Genomic DNA, 23,217 nt, shown 5'->3' with positions numbered 1-23,217 from the left:
CTCAGAACTGACTTTAGAACAAAGGCCATTCCCACAACACAGTTAGTGTCTTTCACAGGGTGATTAAGATACTCAATATGCTAGAAGACGGGAACTGGCAGGGCCATGTTGTGCCAACGTTCCTCCTCTAAACTAACTTGCCAACAGTGATTATTGTCATCACGCCTAATGGTATTACTCACAGGCTGGGTGTCCAGACATTTTGGTACAGATCCTACGATCATACTGAGGTAATGTCTCTGATTAGTGGATCATACAAAAGTATGTTGAAGGACATTACCGTTGTCATTTTTATTCACTGTTACTGTTACTGTTACTACTTGGTATTCAAATCATGATGGAGGAAAAGAATTAACCACACTCTAATAATGGCATTAGGGCTGCAACTTATGGGATGAATTCGTGAGTGTTTTTATCATTGATCACAGAGTAATTAGAACCATATTTGATCCTTCCTAGTGACATGTGGATATCAACTAGAGAATAATCAAACACATTTCCTGCTTGACTGAACTGTGGTGCTTTCCGGTGTCAAAATGTAAAAGAAATGGAAATAACACTGCAAGGAAGTGAAATCTGCCAGGTTAAGGAGTCAGTCCCAAAAAACTGAATTAAAGAGCAATGTTAGAAAGCTTTAATCTGGGTTGGCTCTGTCATGCAGCACAGTGAAGCAACCCAGCTCAGGGAGTGCTATTAAAACAGGTACATTTTTATTGCTTGTAGGCAGTTCAAGTAGCCTTAGCCATTGAGGCTGGATTTTATGTATGATGAGATATTGAAACTGAATTTTGATTGATCTAACAATGAGGTTCTACATCAAATTCAAGATGACTGCCAATATGGCTGTTGCTGTTTTTAAAGTATGAAGCCAAATGAATTTCCTGATAATCCACAGGACGAAGAAGGACCTGCCTTCCCAGGGGAGGGGTGAAGACTCCGAAGGGACTGAAGGATGGTAAGAGAGTTCCAAGACAGGTGCTGGGGGAGCTGTGGTCTTGATATTTATGGCTTAGTATGTTTGCTGACTGTTCCTTTCCCCATTAATTACCTCCATGTTTTTGAGCACCAGACTCTGGGCACCTGAGTAAAAGTTCCACAGCAGCTGTTTCCCAACAAGAATCAACAACTGAAAATGACCCCTGGAAATTATTACATATATGAAATTAAACATGGTCTGAAATCTGCCTGACTACATTGGGAGAATGTGGGAGAGAGAGAGAGTGTGTGTGCCCCTGGAACAGAAGAAAGCAAGATGTATTGCTTGGTGCTGCAAGTTGTGTTGGCCTCATTTGGGATCTATTTCAGGTAGCAAAATGTTCTGGGCCAACATTGCCTTTAATATGTGACTTTTTAAACTAAAACTATTTAGGATGAATATTGTTTTGATTGTTGGGCTAGCTAAGAGCCAAACTACACATACAGAAAAGCATGAGATACAGTTGTCTTCAGGCTACAAACAAATATCTGAATGCTCCCAATGTCAGACACTCTCTTCCTTGAAAGTACCTTGAAAGCATGACAGGAAGAAATGACTAGTCTTCCTGCTGACAAGAATTTTTCTAAATGCTGGTAATTTTTGATGGGGCATTCACACATGTGACCTCACAATTTATGCCCAAGTTATATAGTTCCAGGAGGCCTGAACGTGTAGTTCAACTCCAAGCAATAATTTGGGATTAAACTCTGAGGACGTAATTTGAATACATTGTAATCCTACTCTGGAATTCAATTCAAACTTCAGACAAATAATAAGGGAATTAGATTCCACTTCTGAAATACTGATTATTAATGCTATTCCATTCAGACATCATGCTTAGAACCTAAACCAGGTGTGAAGAGGCAGCGGTGATGCTGTTGTTCCCCTCAGCATTCAGAAATAAAGCAGAAACACTGAATGGGAGGCATAGGCTTGATGAGGAATCAGAAAGATGAAAGCTGAGTGGACCAGAAGCAGAGCGAAAGGAACCATAAGGACACATTTCCCTTGTAGGGTGAGCACCTTATAGGCTCAGAGATAAGAGTGTGGTGCCCTCTAAAGCAGCATTTAAATAAGATGGGAGGCGAGCTCTCACATATAGAATAGTAGGGGAACAAAGTCCCAATAGTGAGCCTATAACAGGATATTAGTGGAACAGTAGGGGCAGAAAGGAGGACAAAGGACAAGCCCAGGGAAAGAGTACGGTGAGCTCTTGTAACAATGGCCCCATCCGGTATAAACTAAACACAGGGTATATTGATGCTCTGAGGAGACTTTGGGCATGGAAGGTGGTGGATAAATCTAGAGTAAATATAACACAGAGGTGTGTATTTTCATTATTGTAATAGTTATTATTATTTCTTATTGGTAGAAGGCAATGCTAACTTAGACTTCTTCGTTTTGCTGTCTGTATAATTTTCTTAAATAAATAAATACACAGAGGTGAGCAGTCATTTTTCCCATTGAGGATACATTCCCTGGAGGGCCATCTGTGAGAGCCACACATGCCAGCAGTGGGAGGCATGAAGACAGCTGTAGGAAGGACCACTTCTTTTCCTCCCTCCCAACCACTCACTTGCAACAGACAGCTCTTACCAGATGTTTGAACTGATCATCTGCAGGGGGCTTATGAAATTAGTCCAAGGGTCACATGAAATTACAACAGGAGTCGTATGTATCTCTAGGGCTGCTGATTGTCCAACCCCAATCTAAACCATGGTTTGAATTTCCAAATATGCGCATGAGCCGTGCTCGCTTTCATTTTCCAGCTGTTCAGCACTCTCCCATCTTCCCATGCAGCAGCCTCAGGAGGCTGAGCAACAACTCTAATTATGGTTTACCAATTAAGACACATGATTAATCATAGTTTGCTGAAACCATTGGTTCTGATTCTGGTTTGTCAGACGATCATAGTTTGTTAAATCAAATAGAAAACTAAACATTGTTAAGCATCCTTAACAATGGTTTAGTATAATGTCTGGATTGGATAAGGTTCATGGCTCAGTGGTAGAACATCTACCTTGCACACAAAAGGTGTCAAGTTCAATCCATGGTATCTCCTGCCTGAAACCCTGGAAAGACACTGCCAGTTTGAGCAGACAATATTGAGCTAGATGTAGTACTGAGCTAGAAGGACCAAGGATCTGACTCAGCAGAAAGTGGCTTTCTTTGTTCCAGCCTGAACCATTAACAATGAGAGAGTTCTCATTCATTAGCAATCTTATACTAGACATGATGACATGATCCAGCCAAAATGTTTTTAAATCACAATAATTTTAAGCAACCACTTAACACTTGAACTGCATAGTTTTTTTTTAAAAAGAATGCTTAATTTGGGTTGGATCATGTCCAATATAAATAATTTCATTTTAGCATGCCAGTGTTCTAAATAGCTAATTTGTCCCTACAGGAACCTTCTGCAGTAAGCCCCATGTAATTAAAATTTTCAGATGAGAAACTGAGGCTAAGGAATAATATTTGTCCACCAAGTGAATTCAGAACTGAGGAGAAATTTAGAGCTGTGTTTCCTATGCACTTTCCGAGATTAAAAAAAAAAAAAGTAACTCCAGCACATAAATCCTTAGAATGAAAGCTGCAGAACTTACGTTACTGTGATCTGGATTTCCAGAGATTTAATTGCAAATTATTGAAAGGAGGACACACAGAGTTATCAACTCAAAGCCATTCTATTATCACAAGATAGGATGGTTTATTGTGAGATTGGTGCTGTTCAAGCAAACAAGTTTTTCACAACACCCACACATTAGCATTACAATGCCATCCAGTATTATTTTCCTTGTTTAATCTGAATTTATCCTTTCTGCAGAAAATACAGTATTTTTTTTAATGCTTCCAACAACGCTTTTGCAATTTTAAGTCCAAGTTTGACAGCACTCATAGTCTATAATTGCACTGCATATTTCTGTTTGATATAAATGGCTGCAAAATAAAACACATTACTAATGCTTCATCCTTTTGAACAAACACCAATCAAAACAGCTAGCAAAATAAATATTTGACAGCAGAGGAGAAATGGTGTGATCATATTAACTGTATGTAAGAAAACCAGGAAACAGTTAAAGTGCTCTAAAATTATCTGTTTAACATCATTATTTTTACTTATGTGCTTTTATTGCCACAGCTGCGGTGTCAGCACTACCGCAGCCTCAAGTCATGCTTTCTAAATTCCCAAGCAAAATTAAAACTTCCTTTCTATTAAAAATTCAAATGTTTCTGCAGTAGGAGAGATATCCTAAGGGTTTCAGCTGTTTCCTTCCTCCAAGAAAAAAAAAGAAAAGAAGACTATTTGCTGCTTCAGAAGGTCTTGGAGTATATGCCTGAGCTAATGGTGCCTACACTCAGAACAAATTCAACTTGGAATGAATTGCTCTGATCCTAAGTCCAGGAAGCAGTTCACAAGAAGGAATATGTCAGCAATACCTTGGCATATGTGATTCTGCTACTCAGTACAAGCAGAGGATGGAAGGAGAGCAGAAGGGTGAGTCAAGAAAGGGTCGGTTCACTGGAACACAGTAAGCCAAGAATGTGTATCTTCCTTTTCAAAGAGCAATAATTTACTCCAGCCAAGTACTGTCCATACAGTACCATAGCTACTTCACTAACAAAAGCAAAAATAAAAATAAAAAAATGAACAGAGAAGGCTCTTACCAGGGTGGAGGGGATCAATTCCCCTCCCCAAAATGTCTTCTTACCTGGGTATTGCCTAAAAAAGCCCTTTGCGCTTCCAAAATATTGCCATATAAGGGAAGGGTCACGGTCAAAGTTGTCAACAAACACTTTGTTTAATGATTCAGACCAAAAGACTCCGTTCACAATAGCAGGATCTGAAAAAGAAGGAGGAGAAGGTGTGAGAGAACTTTGGTTGGGTAATTAGCATCCAAGAACATCTTCCCCAGCAGCTGCAGTTGTGTGTTGGCATCTGCCTGCGTTGAAAGAAAATGGAAGAGCACACCTTCAGGGGGTAAAGTCAAGCTGTTGGAGAGTTACAGCACCTGCTATGGCTGTAGAGACCGAAATGGGAGAGACATGTTTTATTGCAGGTAGGGCAGATCAAGGTGCCCAATATTGCTGCTAGAGGAAGACTATGGCGTTTCTTTTCTCTGTGCTCCTCCCAGTGGTCATTCCTCCTCTGGTCACTGCTGTGGATACATGACCTGACTGTCTCCAGGTACTGCCATCATCTGCAAGGGATTTCCATATGGCAGGATTAATGTTGTCAGCCTTCATGGCATGATTGCAGAAATCTTTGTAATGCAGAGCTGGTCTGCCAACAGCCCTAGTGCCTGCATCCAGCTTCCCGTAAAGCACATCCTTGGGAATCCTGCCATCTTCCTTCTGTGGACATGACCGTGGGGTTGGCGGGGGGAGGGAAACTGACAAAGATTCTTATAGCAATCTAGCCAGAGGTTTTAAAAGTCATTTTTAAAAATAACTATCGGGGCGGGGGGGGGAGGACACTTTAAAATTCCTCAATGTCAATGCAGAGAAACACATGCCCAAGCGTTCAGTACAGTAGTTCCAATGACGTGTAAAATAATGGTTGATCTCAATCGGCTTAGTTTAATGGGGTAACTTTAATGGAGTGGAAAAGAGGTGAATTGTTTTCTGCACTAACATTCATCAAGGAAAACACCAGGAGAGGAGGGAGCAGCAAAATTGTCTGAGCTACATATCTTTGAACTAAGCTTTCATCTAAATATTTATATTTACAAGCACATGCTGTTCATTAAAACAGAGCAGACTTTGTTTAAAAGACGTGTCTCCCTTGAGCGGCATGCTTTTCTAAATAGGGGAGGGCATGAAAAATTAAAACCAACAATACCAGCGATATCCTGGACAGGAACCATTGTTCTAGCTGAAATAAAACCGGGCTAAGAAGTCAGTTTGGAAAGACAAAAACTACCAATTTTTACTAGTTGAAGCACAACAGCCAAATTTTCAATCTTATGCACTACAGATGTACCCAGGTCTGGGAACTGAGGAGTTGAAAAAGTCACTCTGAGGGAGCAGGTACATAGTTTGGGGACACTCCTAGATCCATTCTCTCTCACTGGGGGCTCCGGTAAGCTCTGTGGTGAGAAGCACCTGTTATCAGCGTAGTTTTGTTTGCCAACTATGCCCTTTCCCATATAGACATAGTTTAGTCCAGGCTTCCTGAACCTGGGCCCTCCAGATGTTTTGAGACTACAATTCCCATCATCCCTGACCACTGGTCCTGCTAGCTAGGGATCATGGGAGTTGTAGGCCAAAAACATTTGGAGGACCAAGGTTGAGGAAGCCTGGTTTAGTCACTGTGATTCATGAGCTGGTTACCTCACAACTGGACTACTGTAATGCACTCCATGTGGGGCTTCCCTTGGGATTGATTTGGAAATTGCAGCTGGTACAGAATGCTGAAGCTAGCTTGTTTCAATACTAAAATAAATAAGGTAATGAATTTCCCCCCCTGTTACTTTAATCACACTTACCACAGCAAACTAAATGTTAATCACTAAAGGCACCAAACTTTACATTTAGGAAGTTGAAGCCAAATTGAGGCCATTAAGAGTTTGTGGTGGTTCTCAGGAAGAATACCCTCTACCCATGCTGGGACAGCATAAGATGTTTGGATGTGAGGGGATCATCCTTGTGTTTTCTTTTCTCCTAGCAGCACCATGGCCACACAAAAGTGTTTTGGAGGGAAACAGCTGCCATATTTCTCACCTCTGGAAGCTGAGACCAAAGGTCTTTGACTTGGTCTTTCACACCTACACTAACTGAAAGGGGTGGATGGTTCACACTGCTCTCTTGCAAAAGGGAAAAAAGCCAACAATTTTGGCTTTTCCATTCCACTTCCCTACACAAGGGAAACAGCCCACCATTTATCTAACAATGGAGCAGGTAGGAAGATTTCTCTTTCACGCTACTGTAGTTTTAAATGCTGCTGCTGGAGTGGGGAAATGTTTGTTGCGGATGCTGCCACTGACACTAGATGTAAAATTGACCTCTATGTAGAACAGGGGTTTTTGGGTGGTGGCTTCTCACCTGAAAAAGAAAGTCACTTCTATCTGCTTTTAGGATAGCTGCAAAGATGCTTCTTTTTAAACAAGCTTATAATGGATAAGGGAAATGAGGAAGCTGCGTTTGCTTTGATTTGCTTTTGATTCTTGTGCTACTCGTAGGCTATAATTGCTTACTTTTAAAATTTCATCATTGCATTTTTATAAACCTACTTGCGTTATTATTTTGCTGTCACCTACCCTAAGAATCAAAATAACTGAAAACAAGCTATATGTTTTTTAAAATAAATGAAATGGAAACTATTGGCTGGTTTCCTGTGAACATTTCAAAATGTAAGTGGAAAAAAGATTACCTAGGGGAGGATAATTTACCCTAGGCTATCCAATAAATCATTTTCCAAGCCAGAGAATGAACACAGATCCAAGTCCATAGAACATGACCAAGTCAAGTTCTATATTCTCTGGATTACATTGACTCTTAAAATGACCAGATTATACCTACTCAACCTGTAGAATATGGAGATCAAGCCTCCTGGGTATGTAAAAGATGATGTTGAAAAAGACTATTAAAATCCTAACCATTTGTCATGATTAGAATTTCACAGCAGCTCTTATAACAATATGCAGAAGACTTCACTATTCATTCTATATTCCACTTCCATGAATTCCTTAAATTGTCACTGCTTTATCTGAAACATTTTCTCAATCTTACGGGTACTCTGTATCCTCTACTACTTAGATGTGAAATGTGTAAATTATTTTGGGAGCAGCAATAATGCAAAGCAGGGTGGAGATCATCCTCCTTCTTTCATGGAATAGAATCAGAAGCCAGCAAAATGAAGCAAATATATTTCACTTCTCTGTCAGTCCTTTAAAGGCCTCTCTTGATTAGCCTTTTTCAGAGAAGTTTCCTGGCAACAACCTTTGCAATAAAAAAACCCCGGAAGCTTTCTCCTTTCACCCTTTTGATAAGACATATGTGGCAATGTACAATTTGTTTTAGTGCCATTTCTGCAGTTGCTATCAGGTTCTTTATTGATATTTAATATAAACAGTGCCTGTGGACAAACAGGTACACTGACAGGAATCTGAAATATAATTGTCCAAATGCATGTAGCAATTAAGTTGTTGTCATAGATATTATTGACCCTAAAAGGTAGAGCTGAGACAAAGACTGCATTCAGCCAGAACAAATGCAATACCATGGAATGTACAAAGGGAAAAGAAAGCTCACTGATAACACTTCTTGGCTCTTATATTTCTTCAGCTGATTAATATTCTATGGCCATTTAAATGTGTTTGTTTTAACTATTTATTTTGTGCTTTTACCTTGCATTTTTATCTTGTGAACCACCCTGAAATATTTGGATGAAGGACAGTTTAAATCATCATCATCATCATCATCATCATCATCATCATCATCATCATCTAATGGTGGGCAAAGCCCCGTTTCCACAAGCATTATGCATTCCAAAAGATAGGTCTGTCAAAATAAAGCATATTTCTAAATAGGTAAAGGTAAAGGGACCCCTGACCATTAGGTCCAGTCGTGACCGACTCTGGGGTTGTGGCGCTCATCTCGCTTTATTGGCCGAGGGAGCCGGCGTACAGCTTCCGCGTCATGTGGCCAGCATGACTAAGCCACTTCTGGCGAATCAGAGCAGTGCACGGAAACACCGTTTACCTTCCCGCTGGAGCGGTACCTATTTATCTACTTGCACTTTGATGCGATTTCGAACTGCTAGGTTGGCAGGAATATTTCTAAATAATATGCCTTAAATTCCAGATAGTCTAACTCAAGCTTTACAGTATCACACACCTGCTATCCACAAAGAGATATACAATGAAGAGTTTACAAGCAGATCAGTTTTAACAGGGGCTGGAGAGTAGTAGTCTCCCCTTCCCACAAACCCATACCTGGCCAGCTCTTACCAGTCAAGGCCAAAACAGGGAGATTTTGGGAGAAAACTTGGAGAAAAGGGAGACTCATCTGTCATCTCCAGGATACATGGCGTTTCCATGCGCTCTGGCTTTCTTCACGGTGTTCCGTTGCGCCAGAAGCGGTTTAGTCATGCTAGCCACATGACTCGAAAAGCTGTCTGCGGACAAATGCTGGCTCCCTCGGCCTGAGAGCAAGATGAACACTGCAACCCCATAATCACCTTTGACTGGACTTAACTGTCCAGCGGTTCTTTACCTTTACCTTTTGCATGACTATCTGCAGTGTGTGTGTGTGTGTGTGTGTGTGTGTGTGTGTGTGTGTGTTCAAAATAGCGTTTAAATTTCTGTGGAAACTAGGGTTTATTGCTAGGCTATGGAAATAAGAAAGTTTAAGAGTTCACGTGCTTTTTGTTCTAATTGCAGCATGAAATGGAACAGAATTAATTATTGCCCAGACACAAATTTGTAATGTTCATGAGTCTGGATAAATTGGCAGACTATGTTGTCCAGACATACTTCATCAAGATGATTTTGATGTATGCGGCAAACTGTGACAGCGCTGCATACAGCCAGGTTTTAAGGCATCAGAATGTGCTGAAGCTATGCACAGCTGCACATACGCTCACAGGAATCAGTAGCATAAGTTTTAGAAATGTCTCCAGTTCACTATGAATTGCCTGAACATCTGGAGTTTTACATAGACAGCCCCTGGATGACCTGGGAAAGCACTTAATCAAGATCGGCTTTATTCGTGGCTGGCATCTGTGTCCCCACGCCCCCATCTCTTTTGTTTCAGCAGTAGGTAGCACTAGTTGCTACCATGCACTCCAAGAACGCTGTAAGAATAACGCTAGACAGTTGTATTCTTCACATTCAGAGTAGCCCTGTTTTGCCTTAATACAACTGTGCTTTTGAAAGCTTATAATCACTGGTTCCATCATTGTGCCCCCCACTCCCCAAAAAACTAGGGTGCTCCTCGCTATTTAAAGGGTGCCTAAATTATTACAGAATGTTGGAGCTGGAAGGGACAGCTGGAAGTTATGTAGTCCAATTTCCTGTTCAGTGCAGGATGCAATTACATCCATAAGAATATGAGAAGATCCTGTTGGATCAGGTCAGTGGTCCATCCTGCTCTCTCAGTGTCCAACCAGATGTTGATGGTAAGCCTGCAAGCAGGACCTAAGTAGCTCAGTCAGTAGCTCAGAGGATGAGGTCATGGGTTCAAGCCCCAGACTGGGCAAAAGATTCCTGTCCTTCAGGGGTCTGGATTAGGTGACCCTCATGGTCCCATTCAACTCTAAAACTATGATTCTGAGCATCTGCATATATGCTTCTAGTGAAGGAAAACTCACTATCTCCCAAGGCAGTCTTTCCTGCTGTCAAACAGTTCTTGTTAGGAGGTTTCTCCTAATGCTTAGCCAAAGTCTGTTTCCCTGTTATTTCTCGTCCTGCCTCTGGAGGCACAGAGGACAAACCTTCCTATTTTGCATGCCAACCCCTCAAATATTTTGAGGACAGTGATCATGTCTCCCCTCAATCTTGTATCCTCCAGACTAATCAGACATCATATGTGAAAATCACCCATGACCTCCTAGCCTCATCATGATACCACTTTCTGTGGAGATGAAACTCTAAAGATTTGCTCCTGAGACCTGATTCCCAGACTGATTTGCCCATATTCTGTGGCTAAAATTACAGTATGGAGACAGTTTATGTGTTTACTCCTGAGACAAACACGGATATGCCAAGAATCTGGGAATAGTTAAGCATGCTCATGTCTGTCTCATTTGTAGACAGGCTAATAAATCCTCCCCATGTTGCAAATGTTGACAGAGGAGTGATTTGTGGGAGTGCTTCTCTGATGCAATTGTTAGCATGGGAAGTAGCCTCAAATGGTGATAAGGAGTTATTTTCAGCCTAATTTTTGTTTCCCATCCAAAAACTATACCAACATTTTGAATTCATCTGGGTACAGATTTCGTTTTGCATTAAATTGCTTATGAGCTTCATAGCATATATCAGGGATGGAGCCAGAGTCCTGAGCAAAATTAGACTAGCTGGGCAGAGTGGGTTTGGGATCTGGCCTGCCTAAAAAGCTAGAGGGCTCTGAAAGAACAGCCCACTTCTGTTGTTGCGCTCCGGGCAAGGGTATATTAAATGATCACCTTCCCCACATGGTTTAAGATCTTCAGAGTGTGCGTGTGTTAGTCAGACATACCGAAGTCCCCTTAACCCAGACTCTATATTCCCCACTCCCTCTCTCCCCCTGGCTCAAGCAACTTGCAACAGCCTTCAGGCAGTGGAGCCCAGCCAAGGAGCTCTGCAGAACCCATTAATAAATCAGTTTAGTTTCACCATGCCAGGTACGGAACCTTACATCATATCTAACAAATCTTGTGTTAAAATTTATCCAGGTCTTGCCTGGATCCAGTATTGTAGAAACAAAGTCTAATTTACCTTGAAAAAATTGTGTTGCTCAGATTCTCCTTTCCAAAGATACCTTCAACAAGTGAGTTTATTCATTAACATAATGTTTCAGATTCTCTGCTTCTAGTGCTGCTTCCACATTGGGCATTTCATGTAGAATAGCCTGTTTTCAGCCACAGGGTACTATAGGACAACATACACCCTCCTCTCTTCCAGCTTCTGCTGGTGGAAAGAGCACCACTGGTGGAATGGCTCTGCCATAGCGGAGTCCCCAAGCTGCCTGTGATGGCTGAGACACAATGCTGGCAGTAGCCAGCAGAAATCCCAGAAGCAGGGTGTTTTGCACCAAGGGCATACTTGAAGGTTTCGCATTCATAGGATCAAAATCCCATGGGTACCAATCTTTGGGATTCTCTGCTGCACCAATCTGGAAATGGCTGCAGCAACTTTTCTCCCATCCCTCACAAAAGCCCCTGGCTAAAGCATGTGTGCCAAACTCAAGGCACTAGACTACACAAAGGTACTTTTCAATGCCCCCCAAAAGATGACAGAGATCATGTTGTTGTTGTTTAGTCGTTTAGTCGTGTCCGACTCTTCGTGACCCCATGGACCAGAGCACGCCAGGCACTCCTGTCTTCCACCGCCTCCCGCAGTTTGGTCAGGCTCAAGTTTGTAGCTTCGAGAACACTATCCAACCATCTCATCCTCTGTCGTCCCCTTCTCCTTGTGCCCTCCATCTTTCCCAACATCAGGGTCTTTTCCAGGGAGTCTTCTCTTCTCATGAGGTGGCCAAAGTATTGGAGCCTCAACTTCACGATCTGTCCTTCCAGTGAGCACTCAGGTCTGATTTCCTTAAGAATGGGTGTGTTTGATCTTCTTGCAGTCCATGAGACTCTCAAGAGTCTCCTCAAGCACCATAATTCAAAAGCATCAATTCTTCGGCGATCAGCCTTCTTTATGGTCCAGCTCTCACTTCCATACATCACTACTGGGAAAACCATGGCTTTAACTATACGGACCTTTGTTGGTAAGGTGATGTCTCTACTTAGATCATAGAGTCATACAACTAAGCTCCAAGGCCCCCATCAGACCAATGTTGTCTTGTTCTCTTAGATTTTGTATTTAAGGAAATACAGCACCCATGGCTCAGGGACTTAACGCATTCCATTCAGGATCCAGTGATTTCTAACGTAAGGGGTTCACATGAAACTCTTCATGCATTAAAACCATGCTCAGGAATTATGAGAGTTGCAGCCCAGCAACATCTGGAGGACCACAGGTTAGCTACTCTTTCAGTAAACATTTATGCTGTGCTCCACAGCCTTCATGGTTGCCAATGCGTTCTGATTCGAAAAAGGTCCATGGGAGGAGTTGCTTCATGCTATCTTCAACTGGGCTTTAATTGGTGCTTTTGTAATCACCCACCCAGGTGGACTGTTTTGCATTGGTTTAACACAAGCCCTCCTACAAAACACCACATTCCTTTGGTAAATAAGGGCACTATGGTCAGATATAATGAGCTTCCAGCTTTTGATTTGGGGGAAGTATATAAAAATAGAATTCTAAAATTCTGGAAAACTGAAATTAAGATTGCAAGCCAATGTACCATGGCTAGTTTTATAGAACTCACAAAATTGATTTTAGTTATTTCTGAATAAATATCAGTGTTGTGCTGTATGAACTGCTTAATTTATTTCTAGAAATACTGCACATTGCATAGATTGGGTTGTTTTTGTTTTTGTTTTTATAATGTATTTTGTGTGTAATTAATTAATTAATAATAGATGAGCTCAGGATACTACAAATCCTGATAAATTAAGTTCAGTGCCTAAATAGAACTCATTTTGAATTGTGTCCAAGTAAAAATAAAAAGAACAAAAAAGATTGTATAATCTAAAAAAGAAAAGAGAGGGAGACAGAGAGCAAGAATTTGTAAATTCTCAAACCTAGTTCTTAAATGTTGTACACTTCAGCTAAGTATTAACGCTAAGCAAATAGAGGGCATCTTTTTTCTTTTCTTTTTCCAATACAGTTCCAAAGTGTGATCTGTTTTATATAGAAAGGAGAAATGAATAATTACCATATTCTAAGATAACAGAGTGAAGAAATCCCACCATGGAATAAGTGCTTAAGAAAAAGTGTGCATGTATCTTTTGCAGATCTTTAAACCTTCCTTCTATACTATAAATAAATGTTGTAATATTTACATTTGCCTCACAACCATCTGAATGTAAGCCTGGCATGGCCAATCCCAAAGGACTTCAGAAAGTACTGATTATGACGTCATTTGCCATTGAGTGCAAAGGTTTAGACTAGCTCCCAAATGCATATTTTCATGGCAGCTATTGCATCTGTTTTTGGTTGAAAGGGCAAAATAGTATTCTGTTATTCATACAGAAAGCAATACCTCTAGTCCAGAGATCTGTGTCCCCCTACCAAGGATTTCACTCTCATTTATTTATTTATTGCATTTTTATTGTGGCCTTTGCTGTAAACATTCTGGGGGTGGATTGATCACAAACTGGACAAGGGGTAGATTTTTAAAAACAAATCAGAAGCAAAAAAACAGAAGCAAATGAAACATCCTCCTGATGAGAACTCTTCAGATGTATGGTGTAAATATATTTATTTCATTTAGCCCATCCCCGGAGCTCAGCCACTTCGTCCCTGGTGTGGGGACTGTGGCTGAAAAATCCACAGCAGTGAACTGTGAACAAGCAGGCTATCAATTTAAACAATGGAGCAGTTTTGCAGGAACGCAGGCTTGGAGGGAAGCTATTATAAATAATGGTGCCTCAAAGAAAATAGCTCTGTGGAATACAAATAAAAATCTATTCCTGCTTGCGAAAAGATTAGATCACTTGTTGAAAGAAAGCTGGTGCTGGAAAACATCAATACATGGTGCACTCAATTTACATTATAGGCCATTTCTACAAAGTGCTGCTGGTATCTCCCCACCAGTATCTCCCCAACATGTAACTAATGCCTAGAATCAGGGCTACTGCACATCCCACTCACCACTTTTACCAAACAAGATAAACTGGGATGGGGCAGAGTTGCAGAGAGACACAGTGCCTTTTGGTTGTCTACTGCATTTTCCCAACCCCTTTGTTTCATCCCCTTTGTTTATATGCTTTTTCTCGATGAACTGAACATACTGTACCAAACAGATCATATGAAATACCCACAATGAGATTTGAAATAGCCACGTGATCTTTTTGTTTTACTTGCTAGGGTTTGATTCCAAAATTACAACATGGGGGCACAGACGTGAGTTTATTTAGAAATATATCACTCTTAGGCAAAACCACCTTGAGTCTTAGCTTCCAATTTCGTTGCAGAATATTTTTGGCTCAAGAAACCTATTTCTGTGCACCTAGAGGCTTCCTAAACTTTTCTTTCATGGATTTTGTGGCTTCCCATTCCTCCCCTTTGTTTATGCTTGTGACATCATCAGGTCTGCCTCACGAACCCCTTGAGAGTATAATACTATTATAAAAATCTTGCATAAATGAAATTACTTAGCTAGGGAGGGGGGGTCCCCTGCCTAAGATACAAGGTACAATTGCTATTCCAAGTCGCACACAATCTAACAGCAAACTTAATTTACTGTTTCATAGATGAAGAGAAGTACAAGGTTGCATGCCGCTATATCCATTTTCAAAAATCTGGTGTCCAGCATACAGGTATTTTCAGCTCCATGGTGCATAAAGGCTTATCAGCCATGAAAGCTAACAAATTAAACACAGCGGTGACAGGTGAAATTTTATTTCAGGTTTTTACTACTAGGCAGGAAGATAGATGTATATATATAGACTACAATCAATATGCATCATTCAAGGGATGAAAAATTTCTAGTTATAATATCTTAGAAAATAGGTAATCTTAGCTTGACAGTCACTTGGAAAGAGCTGCTAGGGAAGTATGACTGAATGATATTCATAGCTCCTTTTAAGTGGCAAATTGAAAAAACCCTACTTCATCAAAAGTGGCTGTGGTTCATCACATTGCAATATATTTTTGAGAAGGCTCTATACACTCAGAAGAACTTCTTCTCCAAGGCAATCAGAGCATTGATTACAGTTTGCATTTATCAACTTTCAGCAAATCAACTCATGGTGTGCAGGGGAGCCAGAGAAAGCCGTGAGATGGGGTTACGCCCCCTCCCAAACGTGGCCTTCTCTCCCTCTCACTGGGCCATTAAAGATGAAGAGACCTTTTAAGTTCACTTTCAGAAATCAAAGTTTGGAGTCTACCATCACCATGACTGCTGAGCTGGGAGAAGCAAATGACAAAATCAAACTACAAATGCATGTCCCACAGAGATCTGAACTGGGGGTGGGGGGAATCCAGTCTTTGTAAAGTTTCTTTTTTTAGCCAATTAGTTAACAACACATAACATAACAAAATAATACGATACAACCCTATCTGTTTCACTATACTTAGCTATTTTCTACATTTTCTGAGTGGTTTTTGTTCTACTGCCCAAAGAAAGGAAAGTGTGAGACATATAATTGTTATGTATGTCACCCCTGTTGCCATCTTAGCTGTTAAAAGAAACAAAAAACCCAAGAAACAAAATTGCCATCCTGAATAGGAAATCAGTAGCAGGTAAAAAAGTCATTTACCCAAACTAAATTATCCGTGGGCAAGATATCTGCAGCTGCATTCCTTTTAACTCCTGTCAGATGTATGATGCTGAAATCCCCAGAGACCAGCCCCCACTCCTATGTTTACCCTTTGCACTTGAAGCCAAAGTACCATTCCCCTCAGTGGAAGCTGTCCTTCTCACACCAGTAGCAGATTCAGGGGGGAAATCTGGACTGGGACTGCAGTGGGGGTAGGATTAGAAAATATCTACCCCAACACCAGTGTTCTGATTCTGTTCAGCCCCACCATACCATTAAATAGTCATCTGTACAATGGCCCATCTAGTCCAGCATCCTGTTCTCACAGTGGCCAACCAGACACCCATGGAAAGCCCATTAGCAGAAGCTGGGCGCAAGTTATCTCCTGTATGATTCCTAGTGCAGTACCTCTGGATGCAAACGGGATCCGTTCCGGAGCCCCATTTGCATCCTGAAGTGAACGCACCCCGCGTCTGCATGGGTTGCAATTCGCCGCTTCAGCACATGACATCATTTTGAGTGTCTGCGCATGCGCGAGCGGCGAAACCCGGAAGCAACACGCTCCATTACTTCCAGGTCGCCGCAGAGCGCAACCCGAAAATGTTCAACCTGAAGCTACTTCAACCCGAGGTATGACTGTAACTGATATTCAGAGGCCTTTGACAGTGAAGGTAGAACATATCCATAATGGCTGGTAGGTGTAGGTAGCCTTATCCTCTGTGAATTTGACTAATCCTCTTTTAAAGGAACAGGCAGGTGCTTGAGACAGGCCTCAGTTGAAGAAGGGAGGGAGGAGGGGGTTATGACAACCCTTGGCTGCTTCTCCTGCATGCTCTGCAGCATGGATTGTTCCAAAGTTGTTGTGGGGGAGAGGAGCCCAGTGCAGAGGTATCATAGCGATAATGGTGATAATAATGAGCATGGCTAAGTTAGGGCCATTAACCTCTATGGGTTTACTCAGAGCAAAATCTAATTGAACGCCACACTAAATATCGGCAACTGTGAAGGACAACAAATTCAGCTCTGTGGCAACCAGCTGCCTAGCCCATCCAAACTGTACATTGAAAAGTGAAATACCTGTGTTGATATTAAGCAAACTGCACAACCGCTTCTGAGGAAACATCTAGCCATGATATCGCTAGATTGCCAATGACATCACTTGGGGGCTGCACAGTCATTTTGTTTGGGAGGAGAACTGCCTCTCACATTCCTCCCCATTCCACCCAGCAACGAGAGCAAGTGTCAAGTGAACATGAATTAACTGAGTATAACTCAGACTCTCCCAAAGCACCTGATCTGCCCTCAGAATACAGAGCAACGTTAACCAGGTGTCCAGAAATACTGTGTTCCACTAAAGGCAGTAGAACACAGCTCCTCCATTACTTTATCTCCACAGGGAAAGGGACACACATACAGCCAAAGCTCATACTGGGTCAAGCGCTCTCCCCAGAATGTAATAACTGAATAGGCCCTCAGGATTGCTCTGAGGATTGTTGGGGTGATAAATGAAGTAAGAATTGTTAATGTGCTATAGAAACCAAACGTTAATATTTTCCCTTAAACTTTTGTTCCAACACTGGTTTTGTTTCCAGATTAGCAGACAGATGGATTACAGAGTGGGGAAACAAAAGATCCCGACTTTTTCTTTTCTTTTGCAGAGTTGCATTCCTGTATCTGACAGAACGGTACCAGCAAAACTGGTCCATTTAAAATGGCATATAGATACATAACTTGTCACTTTATACGGTGTGAATGAGTATCATTCGCTGCAATATAATGATTGGAAATTAGTCAAGTTTTCTCAGTGTCTTTCTTCACATGATTGAATTTCCCGTCCTACATTTTGTGCGATCCATATGTTTTGATATAAAAACTTGATAGCACAGCTTCAAATTTTCGGCAACATATTGTTTGCTTTATATTTGTCAGTTGAGCTGAAGTAAAACATATCCCCCGCTGACAGGAATGCCTGAAAATATTCATGGACTTTACCATCTCTCAAGGAAAAAACCTCAATAATTCTGGTAACACGGATAAAATCTTTTCCTGAGTTTTCTAGAAACTCACTGCAGTACAAAGGGATGGGGGGGGGGCAGCTTCAGAAATAAAAATGCACCAAAAGTATACAACAATATCTAGCTTTGGTGATAGAGCAGCACCCAGAAGTCACCACTTAAAACAGAATTTGATTATTTCCCCCTTATTTGGAACAGGATTGAGAAATGTTAGCTGCATTTTGATTTTCTACAAAGGTGTTGGACTTTAATATATTGCTTCCCAGAAGCTTCTTTTAGCATCGCTTAAACTCTCACAACGACTAGCTTTATCAAACTACTTTCTTGCGTGAAGAAGCAGCTTTAATGTCATACAATGGAGTACTTCCACTTACCTTTGTTGTACATGTTGGTTGGCACTTGGACATCACTCAGGGTAACATTCACAGGTAAGTTATTAAAATGGTCATTTGGTTCTAGGATGAATTCCTTCCCCAGTTCTAAGAAGTTCCCATCTTCATCCCGCTCATTAATGAGGACAGCATTGAAATATTCATACTGAAAAAAGAAATCCAGTAATGACATTACCAAAACAGCACTCTTAAGTACTTTAAGCATGTTTATGCACTGCTTCAGTATTCATTACATCCTATGATATACAATATTTGGATGAGAATGTAAGAAGAACCCTTGTGGATTAGACCAGCTAGTTGAGCACTCCATTTCCTTACAGAGCCCAATCAGGTTCCTCTTGGGAAGCCCACTAGCAGCACACAAAGACAATAAACCTCTTGCATCGTTGGCCCCCAAAAGTATAATGCTTATGATCGGAGGGGTGGGGGGGTGTTTGCATATAAACCTCATGACTTGCAACCATCAACTCCTTTCTGTGCCACAGCTTTCACCTAATGGCTATGGCACAATCATATTTATTACATCACATGTTGAACATATAGCCCATAGCCAAGCCAAGTGTTTCACAATTACATCAGAACAAATGATTGCTGCAGGCCAACAACAACCAGGTGTAGACTGACTCTGTGAGCTCAATATTTAATGTTCAATCCACAACTGCACATAAAGATGGCACCTAGTTGAATGTGGGTGCCAAAGGAACAACACACAACCTGCTCAGCATCAGTACAACAAACACATCCATCTTTATATTTAAACCTAACTTGTATTTAATAACAATTTTTGAAGTCTAAGCATTCATTCTTTTAATGATTGGCCCTGCAATTATTTTTAGCCAAATGAGTTGCATTTGTGGTGTAATTACTTTCCTCTTTACTACAGGCACATATACCCTGATATGGCATTTGAAGGAGAAAGATTTGCAGATTTCTGGATAGGCTTTAGCCTTTCTTCAGACATTAAATAAAAGATAAGCAAAAGCAATTTAGATAAAAAAATATTGATTATTTTTGTGTGTGACCTAGGTCAAACACGAATTCTATCAAATTCTATACAGAGCAAACTAACCTCTCGGTTATCTTTCACTCATAGGGAATTTTTTAAAAGTGAAAGTAAAATAATGAAGAAAATATAATGTTAGAAGACGTGTTAACTGTTTTTGTTACTATACTATTGTTTCAATTTTTTTATTTTTTTTGATAATCTTTCACAATAGAAATATTAACCAACTATAACAGATCCAACTATAATACAGTTTAGTACTATTAGCATAAATTACTCTGGTTTCTCTTCAGATCATATAAATCTTTCACCTTTACCAATGAGGATCTCATTTATTTATGAGGGGTTTTCACCTTTCCCCTGGCACAGTAACCAGGTGGGAAGAACCTCACACCAAAATGCAATACGGGTAGTAGTTATAGATTGTGATAGCATCTACAATACCCACAAAATACACAATTATTATTCTTTTTTTAAAACAAAAAAAAATCATTCTACACAGGATTGTGTAGTGTTGACTCCAGGAGAGGCCTACTGACCTGCAGTGCCTCCTATTCCCAAGAAGCCACTGTAGAGGTAGCATGGGAGTATGGAGTGCCAAGGAAGCGATACACACAGTCTCCAAGGAGCAGGTAGCAGACACCACTGCCGCTGAAGGCTGGATCTGCTGCCCCTGTGGATCCTGCCACCTTTCCTCATGGGTGGGCCGGCCCTGATTGAGGGTGTCTTGCCTAAAGGCCCTCCAAAACCAGGAGCCAATACTATTCTTGTATCATTCTACTGTTTCACCCATTTCGTGATGTTGTTGTTGTTGTTGTTTTCGTTGTTTTCACACTTTTTAAAAACTGTATTTTATTTTTTGGTGTAACCTACCCCAGGAAAACTTGAGCATTTGTCACTGCAAGCATGTGATATAAACTGAATGAATGGATGCTAAATGAATGAATATTAAGCAAAGTATTTCACTTAATAAATAAAATGAAGCCACTTTCCTGCTTTTCAAATCCAATACTTCGTGTCCTGTAGATGTATAATAATGAATAGCATTTTCTTTATCTCTAGCTCTCTGTGGCAACCACTGAAATATATGTACACAGTGATCTTTCTCATTCTTAATATCCTCCCCTAGCTAATCATACACGGCCCCTGTAACATTTCCTCTTCTTACACACTCGAATTATCTCTCATTTGCCAAGCTGAGTAGCACTGTCACTTCATGTGGCCAGAATACTATATTGTTTTAAGATTGGGGAATTATGACAGGAGAGAGTTTAATGGAGCCAGACATGCTGCTGGAGCCTCCCTTAATCACTTGTGGCAAACTTTCCAGGTAATTTTGTGGGTGGACCAGGGGGGCTAGGGAGATTTCTGGTAATTAAACTAGATAAGCTGGATTTTCCTTTATTCTGAAAGGGTGCATGACTTTCCCTCCCCCAGCTGAGGATGATGTAACCGCAGTGTCTGTGAATGGAAACAACAAAAATATTTCTAACCCACCCTTCATTATGACTGATCTCAGAACAAGTTACAGATTAAAATCCATCCAAATTCAATCACAATGTGTGTGTGTGGGGGGGGGAATCCACTTAATAACAAGACCAGATAAAATGAATATATTACAACCAAATCCTTAAAATACAGATCCTGAAAGCACAGAGTGGGCTATAACCTAAAGCTAATGTCCTGCAAATGCCCAAAGAAACAAATAGGTTTTCGCTTGGTGCATAAATAAGAAAATAATATGTGCCACTAATGAGAGGGTGTTTCACAACTGAGGTGCTACCTCAGAAGGCCTTTTCCCATGTCATCATACAGCCAATAGGAGGACAATTAAGAAGGGCTTACTCTGAAGCTCTTGGTGCATGGGTAGCCCAGTACAGGCAGAGGTGGCCCTTCGGGTATAAGGTCCCAGGCTCATTACTAGCACCTTGAAAATGGCCTGAAAGCATACTGGCACCTAATGTTAAGTCTTTCAGAAACGGTATTATATCATTCTGGCCAGTTGAACCACTTAACACACTAGCAGTCACTTTATGCACTAATTTGCAGAAAGTGTGGAACGAAGAGATTAACCAAAACAAGTTTCTGCCTTCCTTCAAAAAGCCTCATTATCTGCATTTGGAGGAAGTCCATGGTGCCTACACCATTTGCTGAGAGGGGAGAGGCTGAGGTGCCAATCCACCTACTCACTCTCCTTTTCTCTGTTTCCCCCCCAACACACCTGAAGGTGGGTACAGAGGGCAGCCCAGTATGAAAGAGAAGACCCACCACCCTGCACCCTATAATATTTGGGAATTGCCTCTCTCTGGAGACTTGATGTGAGGCAGTAGATTTGGGGTGTTTAAGCTATGTTTCCACCTATGTTCAGTTGGCATACTTATAATATACACATCTAACACATAATACATATTAACACACATGTTACAAAATGTCAGTATGCTTCTTGTGACCTTCATCCAAAGGGAACAGTCCTGCATAAGCACTGTGTCCCTGGAGCTTCTCAATGCCTAGAGACATCTGGCATAACAGAACTTCCACCTGAGCGCAGAACTTTGGGTAAAGCACTACTACTAAAGGAGTAGAGATACCTGCTCAGTTCTATCACTTTACTCATGCACATTTATTTGCTTTTCCTTTGCTATATAACAGCACTTTGCATCCAAACCATATTTTGATGTTTACAGGAGGGAGGTCTGCACAATATTACTTGCATTCAACTTGGCATTGATCCATTAGCAATCTTTTCCCAAGTACCACTTTTCTATTTATTGTGTAATCATTTTTATTATCATCTTATCTTTCAAGATAACAACTCTCTCTCTCTCTCTCTCTCTCTCTCTCTCTCTCTCTCTCTCTCTCTTTCCCTTCCCACCCCACCAGGCTTATATAAATATTCAGGTGCTGAACTCCAGCCTCTTTCAACAGCCTTCTTTCGGAGATAGTGACACAATAGGTGCAATGTCACACTGGAAAATTTTATTACTTGGTTGACTTTCCTCTTCCTCCTCTTTTGACTCCCCATTCCTGCCACAAAGTCATGCTTCATATGCACACATGTTCTCTTTATTGCCCATTTCCTGGGTGCCTAACACCTTGTTTCACATACTTCCCCCCCCCCCTTGCTCTCTCACACAGAGGAAAAGAGCAGTGCGAGCAAGTTGGAAGGGAAACGTCATAGCTAAAGGAGAAGAAAAGTTAATGTATCCAATCTCCTATCTCCTTGGCTAGAGTGTATGCTAATAATAGAACTTGTGAGGTGCTTCAGGATGGGGGTGAGTTTGCCCCCCATTATTATTATTTTTCCTCACCAGGGTGTAATTAGTATCCTCAGCCAGAAACAGACTGCGTTCACTAATGCTTATACGATAACGCTGGGAAAATCCCTAGTGGAGAGATTAAGGAAAGCTCTTTTTTTAGACAGAAGTCATGTTGTACAGCATTTTCTCTTGTGAACATCTGCAATTGATTTTGAGAAGGAAAGTGTGTGTGACAACTGAAAGGTGGTAGAAGGAAAATTAAAAATAAAAATTGGGTTTTTAAAAAATGGAAAGTGAATCTATCTGGCTGGCTCTCTGACACCACATTTGAGATAATGCCCCAGGGAAAGGTGCTAAAAGCCATATTTGCTGACAACACAGATACTCGGAGCAGCTAAGCTCTAAGAGAAAATGACTTCAATTCAATCTTGTCAATAGAGGTCAGCCTGTAATACAACCTTAACAAGGTGATCCCAGAGACAGCACAGTACGTTGTGTCTAAAACATATTAGCCTAATAAACAACAAAATGGTTGTTTACATTGGGACAAGCCCAAGA

General features: G+C 41.0%; 1 protein-coding gene across 5 annotated transcripts in view; it reads right to left on the bottom strand.

The window, feature by feature from the left end:
- CACNA2D3 (calcium voltage-gated channel auxiliary subunit alpha2delta 3) overlaps positions 1 to 23,217 on the bottom strand; it is a 487,740-nt gene that overhangs the window by 266,036 nt on the left and 198,487 nt on the right. For all 5 annotated transcript variants that reach the window (XR_013391978.1, XM_028719075.2, XM_028719076.2 and 2 more), the window contains exons 5-6: positions 18,382 to 18,544; positions 4,690 to 4,821 (exon numbers count right to left, since the gene is read on the bottom strand). Coding sequence is in view for 4 of the 5 variants with exons in the window: in XM_028719075.2 (XP_028574908.1) it covers positions 4,690 to 4,821; positions 18,382 to 18,544 (295 nt within the window). In the remaining variant the exon portion in view is untranslated. The remainder of the gene's footprint in view (positions 1 to 4,689; positions 4,822 to 18,381; positions 18,545 to 23,217) is intronic.

The sequence above is a fragment of the Podarcis muralis genome, chromosome 2, assembly GCF_964188315.1.
Source record: "Podarcis muralis chromosome 2, rPodMur119.hap1.1, whole genome shotgun sequence".
In the NCBI taxonomy this organism is placed as follows: domain Eukaryota; kingdom Metazoa; phylum Chordata; class Lepidosauria; order Squamata; family Lacertidae; genus Podarcis; species Podarcis muralis.
The sequence above is the reverse complement of the archived record's forward strand: the minus strand, read 5'-3'. Positions and strand labels throughout refer to the sequence as shown.